The sequence below is a fragment of the Neophocaena asiaeorientalis genome, unplaced genomic scaffold (genome assembly GCF_003031525.2).
Source record: "Neophocaena asiaeorientalis asiaeorientalis breed wild unplaced genomic scaffold, Neophocaena_asiaeorientalis_V1.1 scaffold78, whole genome shotgun sequence".
In the NCBI taxonomy this organism is placed as follows: domain Eukaryota; kingdom Metazoa; phylum Chordata; class Mammalia; order Artiodactyla; family Phocoenidae; genus Neophocaena; species Neophocaena asiaeorientalis.
The window spans coordinates 15,129,644-15,152,809 of record NW_020175018.1 but is presented as its reverse complement, the minus strand read 5'-3'; the positions used below and the strand labels follow the sequence as shown (position 1 = coordinate 15,152,809).

The 23,166-nt window shown below is 56.0% G+C and overlaps 1 protein-coding gene across 1 annotated transcript in view; it reads right to left on the bottom strand.

The window, feature by feature from the left end:
- Positions 1 to 22,963, bottom strand: part of LAMC3 (laminin subunit gamma 3) — a 60,757-nt gene extending 37,794 nt beyond the window's left edge. The window contains exons 1-4 of the mRNA XM_024762757.1: positions 22,549 to 22,963; positions 9,819 to 10,123; positions 5,238 to 5,368; positions 1,709 to 1,875 (exon numbers count right to left, since the gene is read on the bottom strand). Coding sequence (XP_024618525.1) covers positions 1,709 to 1,875; positions 5,238 to 5,368; positions 9,819 to 10,123; positions 22,549 to 22,924 — 979 coding nt within the window. The 5' untranslated portion in view covers positions 22,925 to 22,963. The remainder of the gene's footprint in view (positions 1 to 1,708; positions 1,876 to 5,237; positions 5,369 to 9,818; positions 10,124 to 22,548) is intronic.
- Between the last annotated feature and the right edge of the window lie 203 nt (positions 22,964 to 23,166).

Sequence of the window (23,166 nt, the reverse complement as noted above, 5' to 3'; positions counted from 1 at the left end):
TCTTGGCTCCCTTGGTGAGCCCAGCATGGTGTGGACCAGTGCCCGCACACATGGTCCCACTGTTTGATGGAGGTCAGATGCAGCAAGCAGGTGGATATCCTGCAGGTGAAGGGCTGTGATGGGAGAGGCAGGGAGGCTCCGGGAGGTGAAAGGAGGGCCCTACAGCTGCCTTCCTGGAGGAAGTCACAGCTAAGTGGGACCTGAAGGGTGAGCAGGAAGTGTCCAGGCAAAGGAGGGGAGGAGAGGGAAGGGAGAGTCCCAGGCAGGAGGGGAGAGGATAGTTGTGGCACAGGCAGAGAAGCAAGGTTCACCCAGTGTGGCGTGGGAGGGTGGCACGTCACGTGATGGGCAGGGCAGAGGGTGGGGACGTTGTGCACTGTGCTGGGACAGGGAGGGGCGCAGGGGCAGTTGTGAGGTCAAGGGGTCAGCCAGGGCTTGATCCAGGGAGGCTGGGCAGCCAGCCGTGGTCAGTGGGCTTCACCTGGGAGCAAGGGGCTCGGTGGATGAATATAATCGCACCTGCACCTGTAAGTGCCTTCAGCTGGGCGGCAGGCGGGTGCGGGGGCTGGGAGAGCAGGGAGGTGGCGGCTTCAGACGCTCAGACGAGGGGTGACCGGCCGGACCACAGTGTTGACCGCGTAGAAGGACACAGTCAGATGGGTTGGGGGGATGTGAGTGCGGCTCAGGGGCTGCCTGGACTGGGGAGCGTGAGGGGTCAGGCACGAAACGCAGGTTCCAGGCTGGGAGGACAGAGATGTGACCTCAGGGGTGAGGACCTGACGGGAGAAGCAATCTGGCCTTTTGTGTCCCCACCATGGAGAGAGCCCCAGCCTCAGAACGGGTGAGCCAGCCAGCTTCCTTGACCCCGAGAGGACTTCCTGGTGGAGGCAGGCCAGCACGGGCAGCAGGAACTCATTAGGGCCACAGTGGCCCCGGGAAGCTCCTGCAGACAGCATCCTGTTCCATGGAACAAGCCGTCCTCTCCCCACCCCAGCTCTACATGCCAGCAGCCCAGGAGCACAGTGGGTCCAGAGGCTGAGCCATCAGGAGCGCCTACACATGAAGACATGCCTCCTGCCAGCAGCAGAGCCAGGTGGAGTCTGGTGCCCAGCGACAACCAGCCACTCATGGGAGCCCGGAGCAAGCCAGATGACTGTCGGAGGGCAGGGCTTGTGGACAGAGGGAAGCTGGAGGGGCACGCCAGGCTGGGAGGAGCCCCCCACCCCATGCGCGGCCCCCCATCCCTGGAAAAAGTATGATGGCAACATCCTCTCCAGCGTGTCTGTGAGGATAGGCAGTGCCAGCCACGTCGCGTGGGGGCCGGGGCAGCGAAGGGCTGCCTGGGGGCCTGCAGGAGAGGCTGGGTGGGCAGGTCAGCACCCCAGGACCTGGGGTGGCCTGGCTTTGATCGACAGCTGTGGTTGGAGCAGTTGACACAAAGGAACAAGTTGGGGGTCCTTCTCAGCCCTCCTGCCACGCATGCCTCTACCTGGGGAGACTGGGTCTGAGGGGCTGCCTGGGGGGGCGAGGACGGAGGATCACGTGCCCCCTCCGGCCCCCCCTCAGCTCGTCCTCATACCTGCACAGGATTTAGAGCCCCAAAAGCTGCGGCCAGGCCCCCCAGGAGCAGCCCCGCTGCCAGGGATGGGGAGTTTGTCTCCCGGCCTGCACCCCCGGCCTCCGGCCACCGAAGTCCCAGGACACTTACGCAGACACTCGCTGGCCGCCTCGGCTGTGCCCCGGGCCCACGGGCGGTCCTGGAAGAAGGGCAGGCAGCGCTCGCAGTCCGTGCCCACGGTGTTGTGCTGGCATCGGCAGACCAGCCGGCCCTCCTCGTTGGGGCCACACTCGCTGGCGTGCCCGTTGCACTTGCACCTGGGAAAAGAACACGGGGGTGGGGGGTGTCTGGCAGCTGGGGAGGTGCCGGCGGAGAAGGGGTTCATCACCAGGTAGCCCCGCCTTGGGGTGAGCTCCTCGTTCTACCGCTCAGCTATGGAGCTTTATTGAACGCCTGCTATGTGCCCAGGACAACAGTAACGGAACCCACCGCGCCGGGCTGTTCTGAGCTCTGTACACGCGTAAGCCCATCGCGTCTTCACAAGCCCACTATGATCCCCATTTAACAGACGGAGGAACCGAGGCAGAGAGGCTGCCCGAGGCCACCAGTTAGTAATGGTCAAGCTCTCGATGCTGCCACTGAAGGCACCACACCCAGGGGCCGAGGGGGACCCAGGAAGAAGTCATCTCAGTCTCCTGGCTAGAGGGTGGGCCAGCTCTCAGGGCAGTGGGTGGGAGGTGGAGGCAGCCAGGAAGGCGCCTCACGCCCCCTCCTTCGTGTCTAAAGGGATGAGAAGGAGATTGCGCCTTACACAGGACAGCCCCCAGCTCATCTCAAGACCCCAGTGAGCCTGTGCCTTTGAGGGCAGCCCTGGGCCTGTCCCACCCCCGCTCCCACAGAGTCAGACAGGTGGAATCAGGCAGGAACAAAGGTGCTCAGGGGACCACACAGTGTGCTCGGCTGAGCCTGACCCGGTGGGGTCATCGCCCCCATCCCGGGCGGCCAGGCTGAGGCACACAGACGATGGCCGTGGCTCCAGCTCCCAGCCTTCCTCTGTAGCAGCCCCCAACAGAGCAACCAGCTCATGTCATGTCTCTGGAGTTTCACCACTGCAGCAGGAGGGGCCATAACTATGCACATTGCACAGATGAGGAAACTGAGGCTCAGACCATGAGGTGGCCAATGCTACGTGGCAGAGCTAGAATCTGAACCCCGTTCTCTCCTACTCCACGCAGACCCTGAGCTCCTAGACACTCCTCTACGGCCATCTGGTGTCTCCCCATAAGCTCTGCTCCACGCTCTGTCCCAAATGGATGTTGAAGAACCTCTGGCCACTGCCAGTACCCATGGACTGGGGACACAGGGCTTGGGAAGGTCACAGAGCACTATTTCCTCGCCTGGCCTCCCTGGGAGCTCAGGGTAGGCAGGTAATGCCCAGAACTTCCAGCAGGGGTGAGGCGGGCACCAGGCAGTCTTGGGACAAGGGAACACCCACGGCCCCAAGGGGATATTGCCAACACTCCCTCCTCCACAAAGCCCTCTGATCCCAAGGGAAAGAGTGAAAGTCCTACAGGCCACTGTGGGACACAGGCTGCCGGGCCACTGCCCCCCAGCCAGCTGCTGGCCTGAGGGTGGTCCAGCTTTGGCAGCTGGGGCCTGGATGTTCTCTGTCCTGAAGCCCCCTGATGGCAGACGCTGTAGCTCACCGCCATCCACCATCCGTGGAGAGGCCCTGCTCCCGGGCGGTTTGACCTGAATCAAGTGTGGGAGTGGCAGGGGAGGAGGAGAAGCAGAGGGGCCCCCACAGACACCCCCCATTTCCCCTTCACTCCCGAGCGCCAGCCTCCAGAGTGCAGACACCCTGCGTGTAGGCAGTTGTGCCCGTGCTCCCTTCCCAGACATCTTCACCTCTCCGAACGCCACCTAAACGTCCTTGAATTTTGGAAGCCCCTCGCCCCCTACCCCCATGGGCCACCACTCCCACATGGAGCTGGCTTCCCACCCTAAATAGCTTTCAGATCCACACTTCTCCCATCCTACCACCAGCTCTGCCCAACCAGCTTCTTCTCTCTCCTCTTGTCTGCGCCCCTGCGATGGCAAGGGTTGGGGTGCCTTAGAAATCTATCCCTGTCACTACCCTGGCCAAATCCTCAGCAGCTTCCCACTGACTGCATAAACTTGGTCCACGACCCCGACAATCTTCCGGCCGTCTCTATGCCCCCTGTTCCAGCTGCAGAGCCGTTGCCTCGTTCGTCAAGCCTGGGTCTCGTACATGCTGGCTCTTCCACCTGGGATGCTTGCCCCTCACATCTCCAGCCTCGCCAGGTCCCCATCTGCAGGGTGGTCCCCCTGACCTCCCGCAGGGTCTCCATCTGCAGGGTGGTCTCCCTGACAGCCAGCACACCCTGCCCTGGCTTCCTATCCTTGTTAATCTGGGGCGTGCGACATGATTACTGGGGACTGATCTGGTTCCTGTCTGCCTGGGGCGGGAACACATCTGTCTCCTCTCTCCTTTCCAGGAAGGAGCCTGATGAGGGAGTGTTTACATTGAAGACGTAATTTGTACCTGGAGGGCCCAGTACCAAGTGGCCATGTGTGTACAGGATGGCCCCTGCTTCTTGGAGAGGCGAGATGCTTAAACTACAATGTGCACCGATCGAAGCTGCAGGAGTATGTAGGCCAGGGCCAGGGGTCCCGACGGAACAGCCCGACTCTCCTCACATGAGAAGGGTCAGAAGTGCGGTGCCTCCCTCCTCGGTGACCTGTCTGGGTCACCGGCCGTGGGGCTTTGGAGCGGCCTGAACCGTTCGTACTGTTTGGAGATGCCTGAAAGCCTTATTAAACATGCTTGGGGGCTTCCCTGGTGGCGCAGTGGTTGAGAGTCCGCCTGCCAATGCAGGGGACACGGGTTCGTGCCCCGGTCCGGGAAGATCCCACGTGCCGCAGAGCGGCTGGGCCCGTGAGCTATGGCCGCTGAGCCTGCGCGTCCGGAGCCTGTGCTCCGCAGCGGGAGAGGCCACAACAGTGAGAGGTCCGCGTACCGCAAAAAAAAAAAACAAAACAAAAAAGAAAAACATGCTTGGGTCCCCAGGAAGCCCTACTCTACCCAAGTTTACCGGAAGGTTTGGGGAAGAATGGGGTTGATGGGCTCCATCAGTTAGAAGCTCATGAGTGCTGACGAAAGAAGCAAAGCTTTGAAAGCCTGGGGTCCCGCGCCTGCTTATGGTCACTGTTAACCAGCTTCATTTGTCCCACAGAACAGTGGTCCGACTGGAAATTTAAGCACGTTCTACGTGTTAGACGAGAGTGTGGAACATTGCCCCACACGGGCACATGTGGCGTGAATGAATGTACCGTCAGATGCAAAAAAAAAGGAAGGAAGAAAAGAAAGGGGGACGGACCACCAGGCAGAGGAAACCACAGGTGCAGAGGGCTGGTGTGTCCCGCCGACAGCAGCGGAAACACAGCTGACGTGGGAAAAGCAGCAGGAACGGGTCTGGGAGGCGGGAGGCAGGCGGGTCACGGAGGCCTCGAACGCCGGGCCCGGGAACCAGGCTCCTGCTCTTTTCCCCCTGCGGCACCAGAAGTGGTTTCTTTACCCTCCACGGTAGCCACCGGGTGAGCCCACGTGGCAGCCACCCCGTCCAGCGTCCCGGCCGCCGCCCTGCTTCCCGCCTACCTGCCGCCCACAGAGAAGTCGGACACAGCGTAGTAGTAGGACTGCAGCACCTTGGGGTCCTTGAAGATGTCATCCCCAAACGTGTTGAGCCGGTCTAGGGAGATGAGGAACTCGGTGCTGGTGACCCAGTCCTGGGGGACAAGATGCACGGGAAAGGGCTCCATCAGCGGGTTCCTGAGCGTCTGCCGGCTCCCCGGGGCATCTTCTGGGACACAGGGACACGCCAGACACAGACAAATTCCGAGGACACTGCAGAACTAAGGAGCCTGTGCTTCTGGGTCACACCAACCTGGATGCCCGGCCCCTTCCTAACTGTGCAACTTTGGGGAATTTGCTCAATGTCTCAGAGCCTCCATTTCCCCATCTGTGAAATAGGACAAGGAATAATGTCGGCTCCAGGAGGGTGCTGGAGGAGGACAGCCAGTGTCAGCGGCGGGGCACGGAATCCGGCACGTGGTTGAGGTGCCGGAGCAGCCCATCTAAAACCGTGTCACGCAGGTTACCTGACTCCTCAGCGGGACCGCACCCCCGCTCTAGAGGGCAGCTGAGGGAAGATGCGACCCAGCGCCCTGGTGTGGGGTGGGCCCTGGGTTTACAGGCTTCTCACGTTTCAAGTATCAGGCTCCCACAGACAGGGCACCTGCCCCAGGTGACATCTGTTCCACCAGAACACAGCCCCAAGAGAACAAGCACTCAGGGCCCCTGGTTCTCACTGCATCCCCAGCGCGGGCTCTGCCGGGTGCACAGCGGGCACTCGATAAACACCTGCTCGTGGCGGAATGAGAGGCTTCGCCCTGGAAGAGCTGGTGGGGGGTGGGGGAGAGCCCACGTGAACGCTGACATTTTCGTCTGCCTGCTGTTATCATCAGAGGTAGCTCCAGCTGAATGTTAGCTCCAGCATTTTAACTCAGCCCAGCAGCTGCTGGTTCAGCAACCAGGCTCATCAGGACAGAAAATGAACTGGCAAAGTCTGACTTTTCACCCCAGCGCGACTCAGGCCCGTGGGCCTCTCCAATCCCCTTGGGCTCAGCACCTCTCGAGCCCGCGGCCTGGGGCCCAGGGCCTCTGCCCGAGGATGCTTCAGCCAGGGAGGGGTCCAGGACCAGAAAGCTTCAGAGGGGACCTCAGCGCTCAGCTGAGTTTGTAAACCTCCGGGGAGTCACTCCCCGAATCACTTCCCAAACGTCAGTGTGCATTCAGGGATCAGGTTAAAATGCAGCTTCTGATCAGAGGTGGGGCCTGAGACTCTGTATTTCCACACGTGCCCAGGTGGTACTGATGCTGCTGGTCGGTCCCTCAAGAAGCTGAGGAGCAAAGGGGCTAAGGCCCGGGGTGGGAGCCCAGCAGAGCACAACTGATGGTCTAAGAGTCTTTTCTTTCTGCAGAAAAAGTGCCCCTAGAGAACCCAAACCAGCTGGTGTCCAAGCTGGAAGGTGCAGTAGCTGACACGTATTGTGTGGTTATGGCTCAGGTCCTCACCATAACCCCACAGGGAGGTGTTATTCTTACCCATGCTTTACAGATGAGAAGACTCAGGATCAGTGAGGGTAAGTACTCTGCTTCCTAGTTGCACGGCTGGTGCACGCAGAGCTGGGATTCGGGTCTATCTGACCCCAGGGTCCCAGCTTTCGCTACTAGGTAGCCTGCCTTCCTGCATCTACTCCAATGCCCTCATCATACTAATGGAGCCCAGAGGGCAATGACCTGCCCAAGGTCTCGGCCTGCAGTGACCCCTCTTTGGGTTCCTGCATCTGCTTTGCAGCCTCTGACCTGCTCCATCAGTCTTGAAGACAATGGTGATAGGAACAGCATCAAAATCTCCCTGAGACACCAGCAAGGGAGCTGGGAGAGAGAAGGGGAATTTGTTCCCTTAGCCCAAATTGTACGGGTGACTCCCCGATGCCTTAGAGGTAACTTTGGGGGCAAACCGGAGCCCCAGCACGCAGAGGCAAGGAGCTCCTGCAACTTGCAGTGGCCCAGCTAAACCTACAAGTGGGCTCTCGGGTTGACTCTGGACAGACGTGGGAGCCAGGATGCAGCGTTAACTGCAAAAGCGGCAGGCAGGAGCTTCGTCTCCAAGCAGCCCAGAGAGGGTCAGCCTTCTCCCCAAGGTCCTTGGCCCCCATGGAGGACAGAGGGACCCAAGACACAGCAGCCGCATGGACACATCGTTCGTTACCCCACACCCCCAACGCTCCACGTCCTTAGAGGAAGCCCCACCCTGGGGGTGCCCAGAGGGGAGAGAAGGGGAGGGGGGGCTTGGCTTTTTTTGTCCTTTTCTGTCCTTCTGCCTGGGGGCTGCAAGGATCTCATTTCTGAAAAGGCTGTTTTCCCGTTAGGGACAGCATCCAGGACATAAGCGGCAACAAGTCAGGGGGCCCCTCGGTCCAGATAGCACAGATGCAGGCAGAGCAGGTGCCCCGCCCTTGTGCTTGTCTTCAGATGCCCTTGGCCGATGTTTTCTAATCTACAGAGCTTGGAGCCCCATGGAGAAGAAACTGTCATTTTCAACAGAATCATGTGATGAGCACAGGTGAACTTTTTTTTTTTTTTTTTTTTGTGGTACCCGGGCCTCTCACTGTTGTGGCCTCTCCCGTTGCGGAGCACAGGCTCCAGATGCGCAGGCTCAGCGGCCATGGCTCCCGGGCCCAGCCGCTCCGCGGCACGTGGGATCTTCCCGGACGGGGGCACGAACCCGTGTCCCCTGCATCGGCCGGCGGACTCTCAACCACTGCGCCACCAGGGAAGCCCACAAGTGAACGTTTTTAATGGGATAAGCAGGGCCTGGGCGTCTGGAGATAAGACTTTGTGCCAGAAAGGATTAACCTTGCCTGAGAGAGTTCTGACCTTTGCCCCCCACTCCTGGGGGTTCACCTGCAAGCCCTCAGAATGTCCTCCTTGATAAGAGTAACTTTGTTCACCTGGGGCCCTGGGCCACCCCAGATGGTCAATGCTGACAATGTGATTTATGGGGAGGCCTTGGGCCACACAGAATCCACCTGCTCTCTGGAGGGGCTGGAGATCAAGGTCAGCCATAGGCTGTCCGCCATGTGCATGTGGCTGGCCCCCAATAAAAACCCTGGACTCCAAGGCACAGGTGAGCTTCCCTGGTTGGCAATGCACTTGTCACATGCAGTTGCTGGGAGAAATCAGCACTGCCGCCACGACTCCACTAGGAGAGGACACCCAGAAGCCCCATGCCTGATCTCTCCTGGACCTGTCCCATGTATCTGTTCCCTTTGTTGGTTTCAGTCTGTATCCTTTCACTGTAATAAATCGTCACCGTGAGTACAGCGGCTTTTCTGAATTCTGTGAGTCCTTCCAGTGAATCACTGAAGCTGAGGGTGGTCTTGGGGACCTCAAGCCAGCTGACACCGTGTTTTCTTGTGCTGGACAGCCTGGGTGGGGCACAACCTCTTTCTGGGTCTCCGTGTTCCCTCCAGAAACAAACGGGATTCTAATCCCGGCCCCCTCATTATCCCAGACAGGCAAAGGAAATGCTCTGAATATGTCGAGGGAAGAAGATAGCAGTTTTTCTCGGCAGAGGTCTGTCGGAACGCAGGGAAGTGGACTACAGGGCCGTCCAATGCCCCGAAACATCAAACAGACCACCACATCCACAGATGAACCGTCACTGACGCACAGAAATGTGGACATGCGTGGGTGCTTATACTGGTAGGGCCACAAAGCTGAGTAGACCCGGGTGGGCAGGATGGGGGCCCTGTATCGATGCACACAGCCACAAGCCTGCCATGCTCTCTGCCACGAGGATGAGACGGGTGAGCTACCACGAACCCTTATCTTCAAAGCGTGAATGAGCATCTCTTCTAGGACACGCACTGTGCGGGTCACTTTATAGTTGGCTGTCCAACGTGGCAGCTGCTGGCCCCATGTGGCTGTTTAAACTTCATTAAAATGAAATAACAATGAAAATCCAATTCCTCAGTCGTGCTAGTCACATTCCATGTGTTCTACAGACAGACACGTGGCTCGTGTACCATACCGGAGGGTGTTGCTAGGGATCATTTCTGTCGCTGCAGGAAGTTCTGCTGGGTAGCTCTGCCTGACGGCACAGATCCCAGGACTCTATGACTCCAAACTCACGTTCTTTTCGTGTTTTCCCTTTTATCCCCGTCACAGCCCTTGGAGACACACAGGGCAGGCAACGCCATCCATCACAGAGCGGGGAAGCGGGGCTCCCAGCAGGGAGTTCTAGCAGAACCTCCAGCTAGGAGTCAGGACCCTCAGGGTCTGCGCTGGGCCCTTCCACCAACCCACGTGTGCCCTTGGGAAGTCCTTTCCCCACTCCGGGCCTCAGTTTCCACACCTGCCTAAGGAAGGGGTCAGCTGAGTTGGTGGCTGTCACAGGGCACCCTCTTTCATCTATTTCATTATCAGTCATCCACAAAAGATTCAGATACAACAAAAGCTTCTGCTGTTTCAAATCTGAAAACCACGGGAGGTCTCACAGTCCCCTGTGTCGTCCTGCCCTTTTAGACTTCTCTGTGGTCCCCTGGACCTGAGTGTCCAGCACAGCCCCTGCCCCAACCCGGCCCCCGCCCAGCCCCACTCCTCTCTGACCTGCAACACGGGGCTCTCCTCAAAGTTGTAGGCACTGGGCCGGCCCTCCAGGGTGGAGAAGGCCACGTTGCCGCCGCTCAACGGGGAGATGTCGCTGAACTCGGAGGTGCAGAAGGCCATGCGCTCGTCCTCGCCGGGGCGCAGGTACTGGCCCTCGGGCTTGCCGTAGGTCGTCTGGCAGGAGGCGCTGTAGTACTGGTAGGGCTCCCAGGGACCGCCGGCCCGGGTGCGCTTGTAGATGGCGAAGCTCTCAGGGCGGCTGGTGTGGAACTTCAGCCGCACGTAGGTGATCTCGTAAGCTTTCCCTGCAGTGGGAAGACGTGGACCCATTTTACAGAAGGGAAGGGAGCGTCAGAATCCTGGTCCAGGGAGAGCAGAACGGCTGTGCTGCGTATACTATCTTGGATGGATCGTTAGAGGCTGCCTGGAGCACCGTGCTGGGTGTGCCATGATTAATTAGTGATGCCTGTCAAGGACACAGGAGAGGACAATGCTGGCATGCTTCCCAAGTACTTGCCATCCCTTAACTAGGCCCGTTTGTCTCCCTGCACAGAAATCTGCAGAGTAACACCCCTGACAGGCAGCCATCTCTTTCTGCTCAACTATCTCCAGCAATGGGATGTTGCCACATCCTGAAGAAGCCTGCTCTACCATTAGAAAGTCATTTCTTTTACTACACTCCAAAAAACCAAACCTTCCACCTGTGCCTTTTGGTCTCATTCCCTCCCAGTGATTTTAGACCCCTGGAGTCTGGAGACATGCCTGTTTCAAGCCCCCCGCCCCCGCAATCCTAACACAACCCCCCCCAACCCCTGTCTGTCTCCTGCTTCCATCTAACTTCTGTTTGATCCAAAGTTCTTAAGAGAAGTCTGTATCTGTTGGCCCCATGGTCTCATCTCCCAATTTAACCCTCAGTCCACTGCAATGCAGCTTCTCTGGGTCACTCGATAGAAACTGCTCTTGCAACCAAGAGCCCCTTGTGGTCACAGCCAGGGGACCACGCCTTGCCTTACTTCCTGGGCCATGGATCATCGCTGTTACTTGGAAGCCCCCTTCCCAGGCCTCCGTGCAGCCCACACTCCTGGCCCTGCCTCCTGGGTCTTGCTCCTGGGTTGCTCCTTCCAGCCCACCCTGGGTCCCCTCCTCGGCCCCCTCTGCTCAATCCCTCCCCCCTCCCAGTGGCCTCTCCATCGGCTTTAGTCCTGCTCCCCTCCCCCACCCTGCTGACGTCAAGGTGTGGGATCTTCAGGCCCCACCCTGCCCTCCTCTCTGCCCAGCTGCCACCTTTATGCCGCAGGAGCGCTCACAATGGCTCCAGATCCACCACAGTTACTCAGAGCTGGGAGGCTGGGATGGGAAGGCGCATGCGACTGGGGAGCAGGGCGGGTGGGGAGGACAGCCGCCTACATCCTCACCTGCCCCGACAGGTGTCAGCAAGCAGCGCCTAAGAGCAGAAAAACCGATGGACTAATGAACGAATGAATGACCAAGAGAGGGCGCCCTCCCATTCCCCAGAGCTGCTCCGAACTTCTCTCCACCCTTTTCCCACATCTGCTTTCTTCCCTCTGGCTGTTCTGCCCTGGTCCCAGATACCCCAGGAGGCCTTTCCCGCTGCTGCCACCTCTCTGTCACTGTCCACAGTCTCCCTTACGCACTGAGGAGAAGTCACTTCAATCCTCTGTTTAAACATCTCGGCCCAAAGTGAGAGCTAAATCTATAAAACTCTTACAAGAAAATACAGGAGTAAATCTTCATGACCTGGGTTAGGCAAAGCCTTCTTAGATGTGACACCAAAAGCACAGCTGACAAAGGAAAAAAAACAGATGAATTGAACGTCATCAAAATCAAAAAATTTGTCCTTCTAAAGACACCACTGAGAAAAATGAAAAGCCAACCCACAGAATAGCAGAAAATATTTGCAAAGCATTAAATCTGTTAAGGGATTTATCTAGAATATTTAAAGAATTCTTACAACTCAAAAATAAAAAGACAGACAACCCGGGAATTCCCTGGAGGTCCAGTGGTTAAGACTCCATGCTTTCACTGCAGGGGGCACGGGTTCGATCCCTGGTCGGGGAACTAAGATCTCAAAGGTGTGCAGCGCAGCCAAAAAAAAAAAAAAAAACCACAGATAACCCAATTTAAAAATGGAAAACAGAAAAAAGGATCTACCAGGCATTTCTCCAAAACAGATATATCAATGGTCAATGAGCACATGAGAAGATGCTCAACATCATAAGCCACAATGAGATACCACTTCACTCCCTTAAGATGGATAAAACAAAAGAGACAGACAAAAATAAGTGTTGGCAAGGAGGTGGAGAAATCGGAAGCCTCGTCGTACACAGCTGGTGAAGATGTAAAACGGTACAGTTGCTTTGGAAAGCAGTCTGGTGGTTTCTCAAAATGTTAAACACAGAGTTACCACATGACTCAGCAATCTCACTCCTAGGCGTGTCCCCAGGCGAAATGAAAACATACGTCCTCACAAAAACCTGTACACCAATGTTCAGAGCAGCGGTACTCATAAAATGCAAAGAATGGAAACAACTCAAATGTTCGTCAACAGACGAATAAATAAAATGTGGTATGTCATACAAAGGAATATCATTTGGCAAGAAAAAGGAATAAAGTACTGACACATGCTACAATGTGGATGAACCTTGAAAATATTGTGATAAATAAAAGAAGCTAATCCCAAAGACTATATAATGTATGATTTCACCTACATTAAATGTCCTGAATAGGCAAATCCAGAAAGACAGAAAGTAGATTCGTGGTTTTCAGGGCCTGGGGTGTTGGGTGAACACTTGGCAGGGGGAGGTGACTGCTAACATGCACAGGGGGACGTTAATGGGGATGATAAAAATGTTCAAAAATGGATTGTGGTGATGGGTATACAATTCTAGGAATAATACTAAAGAGCTTGAATCGGGTGAATTGTACAGTAAATTATATCTCCATAAAGCTGTTACATGTATTTTTAAAAATTGGTCCTCACATCCATTAGGACGGCTATTATTTTTTAAAAAAAACAGATAACAGGGACTTCCCTGGTGGTCCAGTGGTTAAGACTCCACGCTCCCAATGCAGGGGGCCCGGGTTCAATCCGTGGTCGAGGAACTAGATCCCACATGCATGCCGCAACTAAGACGCGGCACAGCCAAAATAAGTAAATTAAGTAAATAAATAAATATATTTTAAAAAATCAGATGACAATAACAAGCATTGGTGAGGGTGTGGAAAAGTTGGAACCCTTGTGCACCGCTAGTAGGAGTATAAAATGGTGCATTTCCTTTGGAAAACAGTTTGGCGGTTCCACGAAAAATTAAAAATAGACTTACCATATGATCCAGCAATTCCACTACTGAGTATAGACCCCAGAGTACTGAAAGCAGGGTCTTGAAGAGATATTTGGACACACATGTTCATAGCAGCATTACACACAATAGCCAAGACGTAGAAGCAACCCACGTGTCCATCAACAGATGACGAATAAACAAAATGTGGTCCAGGGACTTCCCTGGCGGTGCAGTGGTTAGGAATCCACCTGCCAAGGCAGGGGACACGGGTTCGAGCCCTGGTCCAGGAAGATCCCACATGCCGCGGAGCAACTAAGCCCGCGAGCCACAACTACTGAGCCCTCGTGCCACAACTAAAGAAAGCCCACGCGCAGCAACGAAGACCCAACGCAGCCCAAAATAAATTAATTAATTAAAAAACAAAATGTGGTCCATGCACCCAGTGAAATAGTATTCAGCCTTAAAAAGGAAGGAAATTCTGACACATGCTACAACATGCATGAACCCTGCCTGAGGACATGATGTGACGCAAATTAGGCCAGTCATCAAAAGACAAATACTATATGATTCCACCTATATGAAGCCCCTAGAGGAGTGGAATATATAGAGACAGAAAGTAGAATGGTGGGTGAGGGGAGAGAGTAATAGTATTTAATGGGGACAGAGTTTCAGTTTAGGAAGATGAAAAAATTCTGTGGGTGGATGGTGGAGAATATACAACAATAATACAACAATGTGAATATACTTAATACCAGTGAACTGCACATTTAAAAATGGTTAAGGTAATAAATTTTATGTTCTGTGTATTTTACCACAATAAAAGAAAAAACTGCGGCAAAAGCATACCTATTGGCCCCTTGGGAATGCAGTGTAGTGACACAGACGCAGGGCCATAAAAATACTCCTGGCCTTTGGTGAAAAAAAAAAATCCCACTTCTGGGAATTCGAACAAGGCATGGAACCTAAATCAAGAAGTTCATCAAGGAATTTTTTTAGAATAGGGAAAAAAGTGGAACCATAAGGATTCAATAAATTGTAGGGATAAACTCACAGGGTGATTGCAACCACGGAAACAGCTGACAGTGAGTTTATATTACATGGGAAAGTGAAAATGTTGAATGAAAAAAAAAAAAGACAAACGACCTTACGTTTAGAATCGTCAGATGATATTTAAAAATCCCTAAAGAACAAGCAGAAAAGAAAGACATCGAATGCATGAGCATGGCTGTCCTCAGGGCAGAGGACTCAGCGACTTTTCTTCCCTTTTCAAGTGTTCTACATTTTCCCAATTTTTTCTCATGAAGTTTGTTCTAATTTAAAAACTGGAGAAAACACAAATTAAAAAAAAATTTAAAAAGCAACCGCCTTGCCATGTTCTGTTTTAAGATGTTTTTCGAAGTTACATTACAGCACAGCCTGGCACTGTCACTCCAAGCTCCTTCAAAGAAAGCATGTGTTGCCAACGGAGCCGGTGTCTGGGGCGGCCGCTTCTGTTCTGAGCAGGAGTCAGACCTCGGAACCAGGTGAGGACTTGCCCCAGGTGTGCGTTCACAAAAGGATGTTGTGTGGAGGTCGCCGTGGGTCCACAGGCCCAGATTCCTCTGTAAACATCTAGCAGCCAGACACCTCTCAGGAGGGGAACCTGGAGCCACTTAAAAGGTAGCTGGCAGCTAGAAGCGTGATTGGAAAAAGGCAGCCACCGGGATTTCATGCAAATAAGCAACACCGCACACTAGGAAACATCGCGGCTTTTCCCTTTCCTTGCCAAGGCAGGTGCGAGAAGATGCAGGTACGTCACAGAGGCGCGGCAGGGACTTTCTGTTACAAGAGTTAACAGAAGGGCCAAGAGTTAATTAGAAGGACTAAGAAAGAAACTTAATCCCTGCTTTGCGATGAAAAAGGTTTCTGCCAAAGGCAACCCGAAGGCTGGGGAAGGAACTGGCCCTGAGATCTTCTGAACAGTGACAAGAATTAAATTTGCAGCCTCAACCCAGACCCTTGCAAGCTCCAGGGGCCAATGAAGCTTCAGGGTGATTGAGACAGGTGTGCTCCCATCAAAAAATCTGGGCCAAAACGTCATCCCCACCTGTTAACTGCGGAGTGACACTGCTTGGGACCACACGGATCTCAACTCCCAGCCACCCAATAGGCTGTTCCCTCTGCCTGGAACGCTGTTCCCTCCGCTCCTCACCTGGCTGGCTTCCGTGCATCCCTGCTCATCCCACTGGTTTAGCAGACTGATCAATTGCCCCAGCCTGAGTCCTGTGTGGAACACCTTTCTCCCGCCTTCCCTGATGGCTACTCATCCCTGGAGCTGTGGGTTTGGGTGCCTCACTGGTGCTCCCCAGCTGCCCTGAGCCTCTTCACCCTGTTCTGTAAAGACCTGCTCATCCCTCCCACTAGTCTGTGCCCTCCTTGGGACGGGGCAGTGAATCCTCAGAGCTGAGCACAATGCCAGGTACACAGTAGGTGCTCCATAAATGCTTGCCAGATGAAGCATGATTTGTACCTTTAAGGAGGTTACAATCCAGTGAACAAGTTGAGACAGGCAGGCCTGACAACATGACCGAGGCTGTCACAGGGTTCTGCCAATCACGACCCCCCGAATGAGTCTGTTGAACAACAGCCAGCATTTAGTGAGCACCTACTATGTGCCAGGCACCTTGTTAAGTGCTCTATGCACACTCTATCTCAGAGACCCCCAAACAGTTCCATAACCGTGCACATCTTACTAACAAGGAACCCGAGGTTCAGGCAGGAGAAAGGGTCTCGCACAAGGTCACGCAGAAAACAGCTGAGTCTCTGCTCAACTTCAGGCTTGTCTGACCCCAGGTTGTCGAACCAGCCACCCCTCCATTCAATGCTGAGAGAGAAAGGGCTGCCCAGGAAGGAGGTGCCAGTGCCCATGAAAACTGCAGAGGTCGCCCAAGCCAGCACCAGGAACACCAAGCCATGTCCTCTCCAGCCAGCTGGGACGTAAAGCCCAACAGGAATGACACCAGGGCGGCCATAAAAGCAGGCTGGCCCACATCCGGCACTGACCGAGCAGAACGAGCTCCGAAGGAGAGGCTTATTTTGGGAAAATGGAAACAAAACAAAGCCCTTTAATTGGAGCCATCTGGGGAGCAGTGGCCTGGGGATGGGGCTGGAGGGGACAGGGTGGGGAGCTGAGCGGAAATGCGTGGGCGAGGCTGCCCTGCCCACTGTGGGCATGAGAACCAGGTGGGGAGAGCCGCTCCCAGCCTGCAGGAGGCATCACAGCAGGCCTCCTCCGCCCTAGCATCTGGCCATCCACTGTTCTCGTCTTCCTCTCCCATCCTAGCTCTTGGCAATTTGGGGCTCGCTGAATCCCTGTGAAGAGCTGGGGAATCCCTGTGACCACAGTGCCAGACACCATGAGAGCCTGGCTGAATCAGAGCTAGGCCCACGACAGTTCCCTCAACTTTGGGCCAAGAGTCTAAACCCCAAATATGGATATCAAGATTGTCAAGCCTATTGTCTAACCTGGGGAGAGTGGACAGATTTCGTCTGATTGATTATTGCCTAGGGCTTTGTGTTAAGAAGGATTCTGAGGTCCAGTCTGAATGGAGCCATGACTGAAACATACAAACTACAAGTCTGCAAAGAGAGGTGTCAGGGCATTTAAGACCATTGCAATCAATCAGGGAACAGATGAGGGGCTGAGTGGGAACGATGGAGAGGAAGGCAAAGACAAGGAACATTCCAGAGAATGATCTAGTGATCTGGCGAATGCTGAAATCAAAGGATGAGGAGGGAAGAACTGCAGCGGATTCCTGAGTTCCTTGCTTTGGTGCATGGAGAGATGAGGGGGAAGGAAGAAGGATGCCTTTACTTTTTAACTTTAAATATATATATATAACATAAAATTTACCATCTTAATCATTTTTAAGCACATGGATCACTGGTATTAAGCACACTCACTGTTGTGCAACCACGGCCACCATCCATCTTCAGAACTTTTTCATCTTCCCAAACTGAAACTCCATACCCATTAAACACTCACTTCCCATTCTTTCCTCCCCCAGCCCCTGGCAACCACCATTCTGCCTTCTGTCTCTATGAATGTGACTCGTTTAGGGACTCATATGAGTGGAATCATAGAGTGTTTGTCCTGTGTCTGGCTTATCTCACTGAGCATAATGTCTTCGCGGTTCATCCACGTAGCAGCACGTGTCAGAATCTCCTTCCTTTTTAAGGCTGAAAAATACTCCATTGTATGGCTGTGCCACACTTGGCTTATTTGTTCATCAGCGGACACTTGGGTTGCTTCCACTCTTCAGTTATCGTGAATAATGCTGCTATGAATATGGGTTACACGGTGCACCTTTACTTTTGGACCCTAAGTTTGGGGCCCATGTGTGACATTCAACGGTCGGCTTTCAGGAGGATGCTTGAATGACCTGGTCAAGGGCTCAGGTGGGAGACTGGGCTGGAGGTGCAGGTGGAGCCCCAAATGTCGGCCATGATCCCAACAGGCAAAGCCAGGGGCATGAGATGGGGAGAGGGCACAGCTGGCGGGGAGATGAGAGAGAGCAGGGGAAGGGAGGCAGGTGAAGCGGCTGGAGCCCTGGGGTGCCCAGGTGCGGGGCAGGGCCAGGAGGAAGGGCGGAGCCACAGCTTAAGAGTCTGGGATGGATCTGGAAGGCTGGGGAGTTATTCATTCATGCATTCATCCACTCATTCCTTGTTTCCAGGGAGGAAATACAGTGTAGCCATGATGTGCTGGGGTTCACATCCCCGCTCCACTGCCTAGCAGCTCTGTTGCCTTGGGCAAAAGACCTAACCTCCCTCCAGTGAAATGGGCAAGTGTCTTGAACACAGTGACTCCATTTCCCCATTTGCAAAATGGGTATCACAATAAAAGGGCTTCGTGAGTAAATGCCTGCAAAGCACTTACCACAGTCCCCGGCACACGCATGACTAAATGCTGTCATTCCATCCATCCACCCAACCAACAGCACCACTGTGCAGGGGGCCCTGCACTGGGCGCTGGGGTGCAGCTGTGAAAACAGGCATTCCCTCTGAAGCCTGGAGCCAGTGATGGACACAAACAAACAAAAACCTCACGCCTAGGATCTAGACTGTGACGGGGGAAGGGTGAGGGGCTGCAAGAGCATACAGGCAGGCTCTCTGCCCAATCCTGGGGGCTGAGGGCTTCCTGTAGGAGGTGACCTCAAAGCCTAGTGGGGCAGATAGCGGCCTGTCCGCTGTTGCATCCCCAGGGCTTGGTACAGGGGCTGGCACGCAGTAGGCACTAGGCTGTTCTGTTTATGAATGAGATACGGGTTATCCAGGAGAAGGCGGGAACAGGAAGCTTTGCCGGGCAGATGCAACAGCAAAGGCAAAGACCAGGAGGACAGAGGCAGTCTCGACCCATCCTCAGCCCTGCTGAAGCGCAGCTGGTGCAGCCAGAGCGGGAGGGGAGGGAGGGGACATCTGGAGGCTGCCTGCATCCTTCCTGGGCTTTGGGACTTCCCACTCCTGCAACTGCTGGGTCCATCCTGAGCCCAGATGGGGGCGAGGCCAGCCAGGGCCAGCTGGGCCCAGGGCCATGGGGGGCTGCTTCTGCGGTAGAGGCTAATCAGGGACGCTGCCTTGACCCCTGACCTGACTGGGGCCCGGCATTCCAGCCAGAACCCCCAGGGAGAGGGAAGGAGGACTTGGCGCCCCGGCACTGGCCTCGTCCAATGCAAACACGGCCGCCCACTCGACAGGAAGACGCAGTGGAGTCAAAGCTCAGGAGACCCAGCCGGCGTCGGGCTCCACCGGGGCCGGCAGGTCCTTCTGACGTCCAGCTCCCACTGGGCCAGGCCCCGCTGTCCTCTTGTCCCCTCCGCTCTGGCCAACCAGGCCGTGCAGGTCCAAGAACACACAGAGCGGCTTGCTGGCTCCCCTTGACCTGGGATGCCCTCCACTCTTTTGTCAACTCCCGCCACCCTTCACATCTCCGAGAGGCCCGCTCACCCCGGGTGTGTCCCCTGAGCATAAATCTTCATCCACATCGTTCCCGGGGCCCAGCTCGTCTTCTGGCACCATGAAGATGGAGCCGATGCCGAAGGGATGCAGGGAGAACTGGCCCTGCACACGGGCAGCCCCCAGCCGGGATCTGAGGCTGGAGAAACCTTCCCCTCGCTCAGGGGCTCAGAACTCACCTGCTCAGGGACTTAATGGTCTTTCCAGTAGCTTCTCAGGAATCCAAGAAAGTGTACAAGCAAGAAGGGAGACTCCCCTGAGGCCAGCCGAAAGCTGAGGCACAACCTGGACGTTTATCATCCCCAAACGCAGCCTCAGTTTCCCTGTCTATAAAAGAACAAACGGGGACTTCCCTGGTGGTCCAGTGGTTAAGACTCCACGCTCCCAATGCAGGGGGCACGGGTTCAATCCCCGGTCGCGGAACTAAGATTCCACATGCCGCACGGCGTGGTCAAAGAAAAAGAACAAACGGTGCTGGGATGGGGTGCTGACTTAGTGGGGTCCCTAGCACGTGGTGAGGGCCCCCTGAATACTGTGTTACCCCTGATGACCACCCACCTCCCACACACCCACTACAAGGCTCCAGCCTGCTCACTTCCCATGGCCTCCGTGGAGGGCTGGGAGCCACCAGACCCCGCTGCTGCCTTTCATCCCAGACAGGAAGGCTCAACTTAGCGACAGGACTCAGGGATTTGGAACAGATGTCTGCGAGCTCGCAGGGGGCTGGGAAAGCAGCGACCTCCATCCAGGGCTGACAGGCCGCCTGCCCCTCCCCCGGCCTCACCCCACTCCCTCCAGGAGGCCGGGGCCAGAGCCGCTGCCCACTCCTCCCTCCAACGAGGTCAAGGAGAGAGGGGGCAGAGCCAGCAGAGGCGGCCTGAGGGCTAGGAGAGGCTCCCGCCCACCTTGACTGAGGACCCACCCGGCCCCCACCGGGTATACCCTGATGATCCCAGAACTCTTCCTCCCCTGATATTAAGCGACCTGTGGCTCAGCGTGGAGAAAACCAAATTTGAACGGAACCAGACGTGGGCCACGTCTGTCTGGGGCTGCTGTGGGTCCCCAGAACCCCTCCTGCATAAATGGGACCAGGGTCAGGATGTCTTTTGAGAGCCAGCTGGGAGAACATTTCTCAATCCCTTTGGAAGAGGCCATCCCAAGGGGAACCTCAGCCTGAGCCGCTCTCAGCAGAGTCCTGTTGGTCACACACAAGGACTGTCCCAGCTCCTGTAAGCGCTTGGCCTACCTGAGCTCACAGGACCTGCACACTGCCCGAGAGGTGGCAACTCTCACCCCATTTCACAGGGAGGAAACCGAGGCACGGGGAGGGGGTGGCGTCTGCCCAGTGAGTGGCTGTGCTGGGCTTGAGTGTAAAGCCCCTTCTGTGGCCTGAGGCAGACAAAAGAGAGACCTGAGCTGGGCCCGGGGCACAGGACGGAGGAGGTGGGGGCCTCCTTCATTCATTCACTGTACAGACCCTTCCAGAGCCCCTCCCACATGCCTGGTGTTACACAACACGATGGGAAGAACGATGGGGTGTGTGTGTGTGTGTGTGTGTGTGTGTGTGTGTGTGTGGCGTAGGGCCTGGCACACACCAAGTGTAAGCGGGAACTGCCCCAAATCCAAACACGTAGACCCTCCCCCGCCCGCTCCTGCCTCGTCTGTGCCTGGCCTGAGCCCCTCATCTGATCCAGGTTCCACCCACACAAGCAACACATCAGCCAATCCCGCATCCTCTGTCATGGAACAAACTGTCTCCCACAGACCCCATCCTATCCCAGATTCCTTCCCCTGTGGCCTTGGGGTCCTGCCAGGCCAGTCTAGCCAGCTCCCCCAACCTCTCTCCCCCCACTGGTTTCCTGTCGCACGCCTGGGTAGAGAGACCCGTCCCATCCCATCCCTCCCATCCCATCGACAAGCCCCACCTGGAGAGCCCGACAGGTCAATGGGTGGTAACAAGGCCTCAGAGCAACCGAGCTTCTTGGGGTGGCAGTGGGTACCAGCCTGCTTTTCTGAGAAGGCTCGGTGTCCCCCCTACCACTTCAGTGCCATTCCCCAGCCCTCCCCAAGGCACTGTCACCCAGAGCTAGGAAAAGCCAACTCCACTGATGGGTGGAATTCCCGTCAAGAAGTTTATGCTCTGATCTTGGATACACACAGATGTCAGTATCATTTAGCAGCTGTGTGTCTTTGGGCAAAAGACTTAACCTCTCTGAACCTCAATTTTCTCATCTGAAAAATAGGGATACATTCCCATAATTCCTTATCGAAACCGTTTGGCTCCGGATGTGGTTTAGAATTCAGAACTCTTCAGACTTCAGAGAGATGATGCAGTCCTTATGCCATGCATTGTGTTAACACCTCCAGCCGGGTCTGGGGCTAACAGCCATGTTCAAACATCTCAGGAACAGAATGTATGACTATTCACTCTAGGATCAACAAGGTCTATAAGTAGCCTCAGGTCAGGTTTAGCAGCCGAAATGAGTTATAAAAATACTTTGAGGGTCTTCCCCACTGGTCCAGCGGTTAAGACTCCATGCTCCCAGTGCGGGGGGCCTGGGTTCGATCCCTGGTCAGGGAACTAGATCCAGCATGCATGCCTCAACTAAGAGCCCTTGTGCCACAGCTAAGACTCAGCGCAGCCAAATAAATAAATAAATATAAAAAAAATACTTTGAGTTTTCAGAGCTTTGGGAGATTCTGAACCCACAGATAACGGAGTGTGGACCAATAGAAACACTCCCTCCCTGAAAGGGCTACGGAGCCAGGGGTCGGGGGGGAGGTGGTTATTCCCATTCCCTGAAATGGGGGAGGTGCCGTGAGTGAAGTGCTGGGTCCAGACTCGGGATCGTGATTCCCGGGGACCTAAGGGCTCTCGCACCATGGCGTGGGGTTGGGTGGAGAGGCTTGGGCACAGCAGAGAGGCCATGCCATCCGGTCCAGTTACCCAACAGCCGGGTGAAACTTGGCTCCTGCCCTGAAGGCAACCTTCTCGGTGATGAACACACTGGCTCTGTCCCCAAGATCACCCCCAGGGACGGCACACAGCCTCGGGGATTCACTGAACCCCAGAAGTCAACCAGATGCCCCAAGATTAGGAGCCCCTGCCCCAGAGAGCCGACTAGTTCACCCCCTGGTGGGTCACCTCCCTTCTTTGCCCACAACAGCTCTGGGTCTAGGATGGACAATCACTACAGGGCATGGTCCTCGCACCCAGATCCGCTGCTCTGTAAAGGGCTCCCAGGAGGCTTCCCACCCCTCCCAGCCCCAAGAGACACTCATCAGTCTATCCTTCCAGATAGTGGGGGCACAGGTCCCTTTCCTGAGGCCCCCCCATATCTGGATCCTACAGCTAACCCAGGGCGCGCAGCCTCGAGCCCCCGATGGTGGGCACAGGGGACGAGGTGATGGCGGTGCCCTGAGCCCGCGCTTACCCAGGTTGAGAGTGATGTTGACCGAGGTGGGGTACTGCACCCCAAAGGCCATGGACGGGCTCTGCCACCAGGTGCTGTCGTCCTGGCTGTGGAAGTCGGTGAGGTAGGAGGCGTTGTGGTGGCGCTCGGGGTCGGCGGCGTCGCAGCGCTGGCACTGCGCCCCCGCTCCCTGAGCGCCCACGTGCGGACAGAAGTCCTCGGGCGGGCGGCCGCACGTGTGGGAGGCCTCGGCTAGCCGGCCGAACGCCGCGTTCTCGAACACGGGCAGGCAGCGCTGCGGGCGCCCCACGTCGTCGTAACACGCGCCCATGCCCGCGCCGGCCGCCCGCGGCGTCAGGAGCGCCAGACCCAGCAGGAGCGCAGCCACCGCCGCCATCGTCCAGGGCACCGACGCCCTTGCGGTCCGGCCGAGCACGCCCGGCTCCGCGCGCCCGCCTCGTCTCCCGCTCCGGTGGGCGCGGATCGCGCGCGGGGCCCCAGTACGCGCCTCCCCCGGCGGGCGGGACCCATGGCGGGAGGGAGGGACAGACGGCGGGCAGCGCCCCCCAACCTCCCGACCGCTCCGTCCCTGGGCGCTCACCCCCCCTGGTGGCCGTGCCCGGGAGTGCTCGGCTTGGG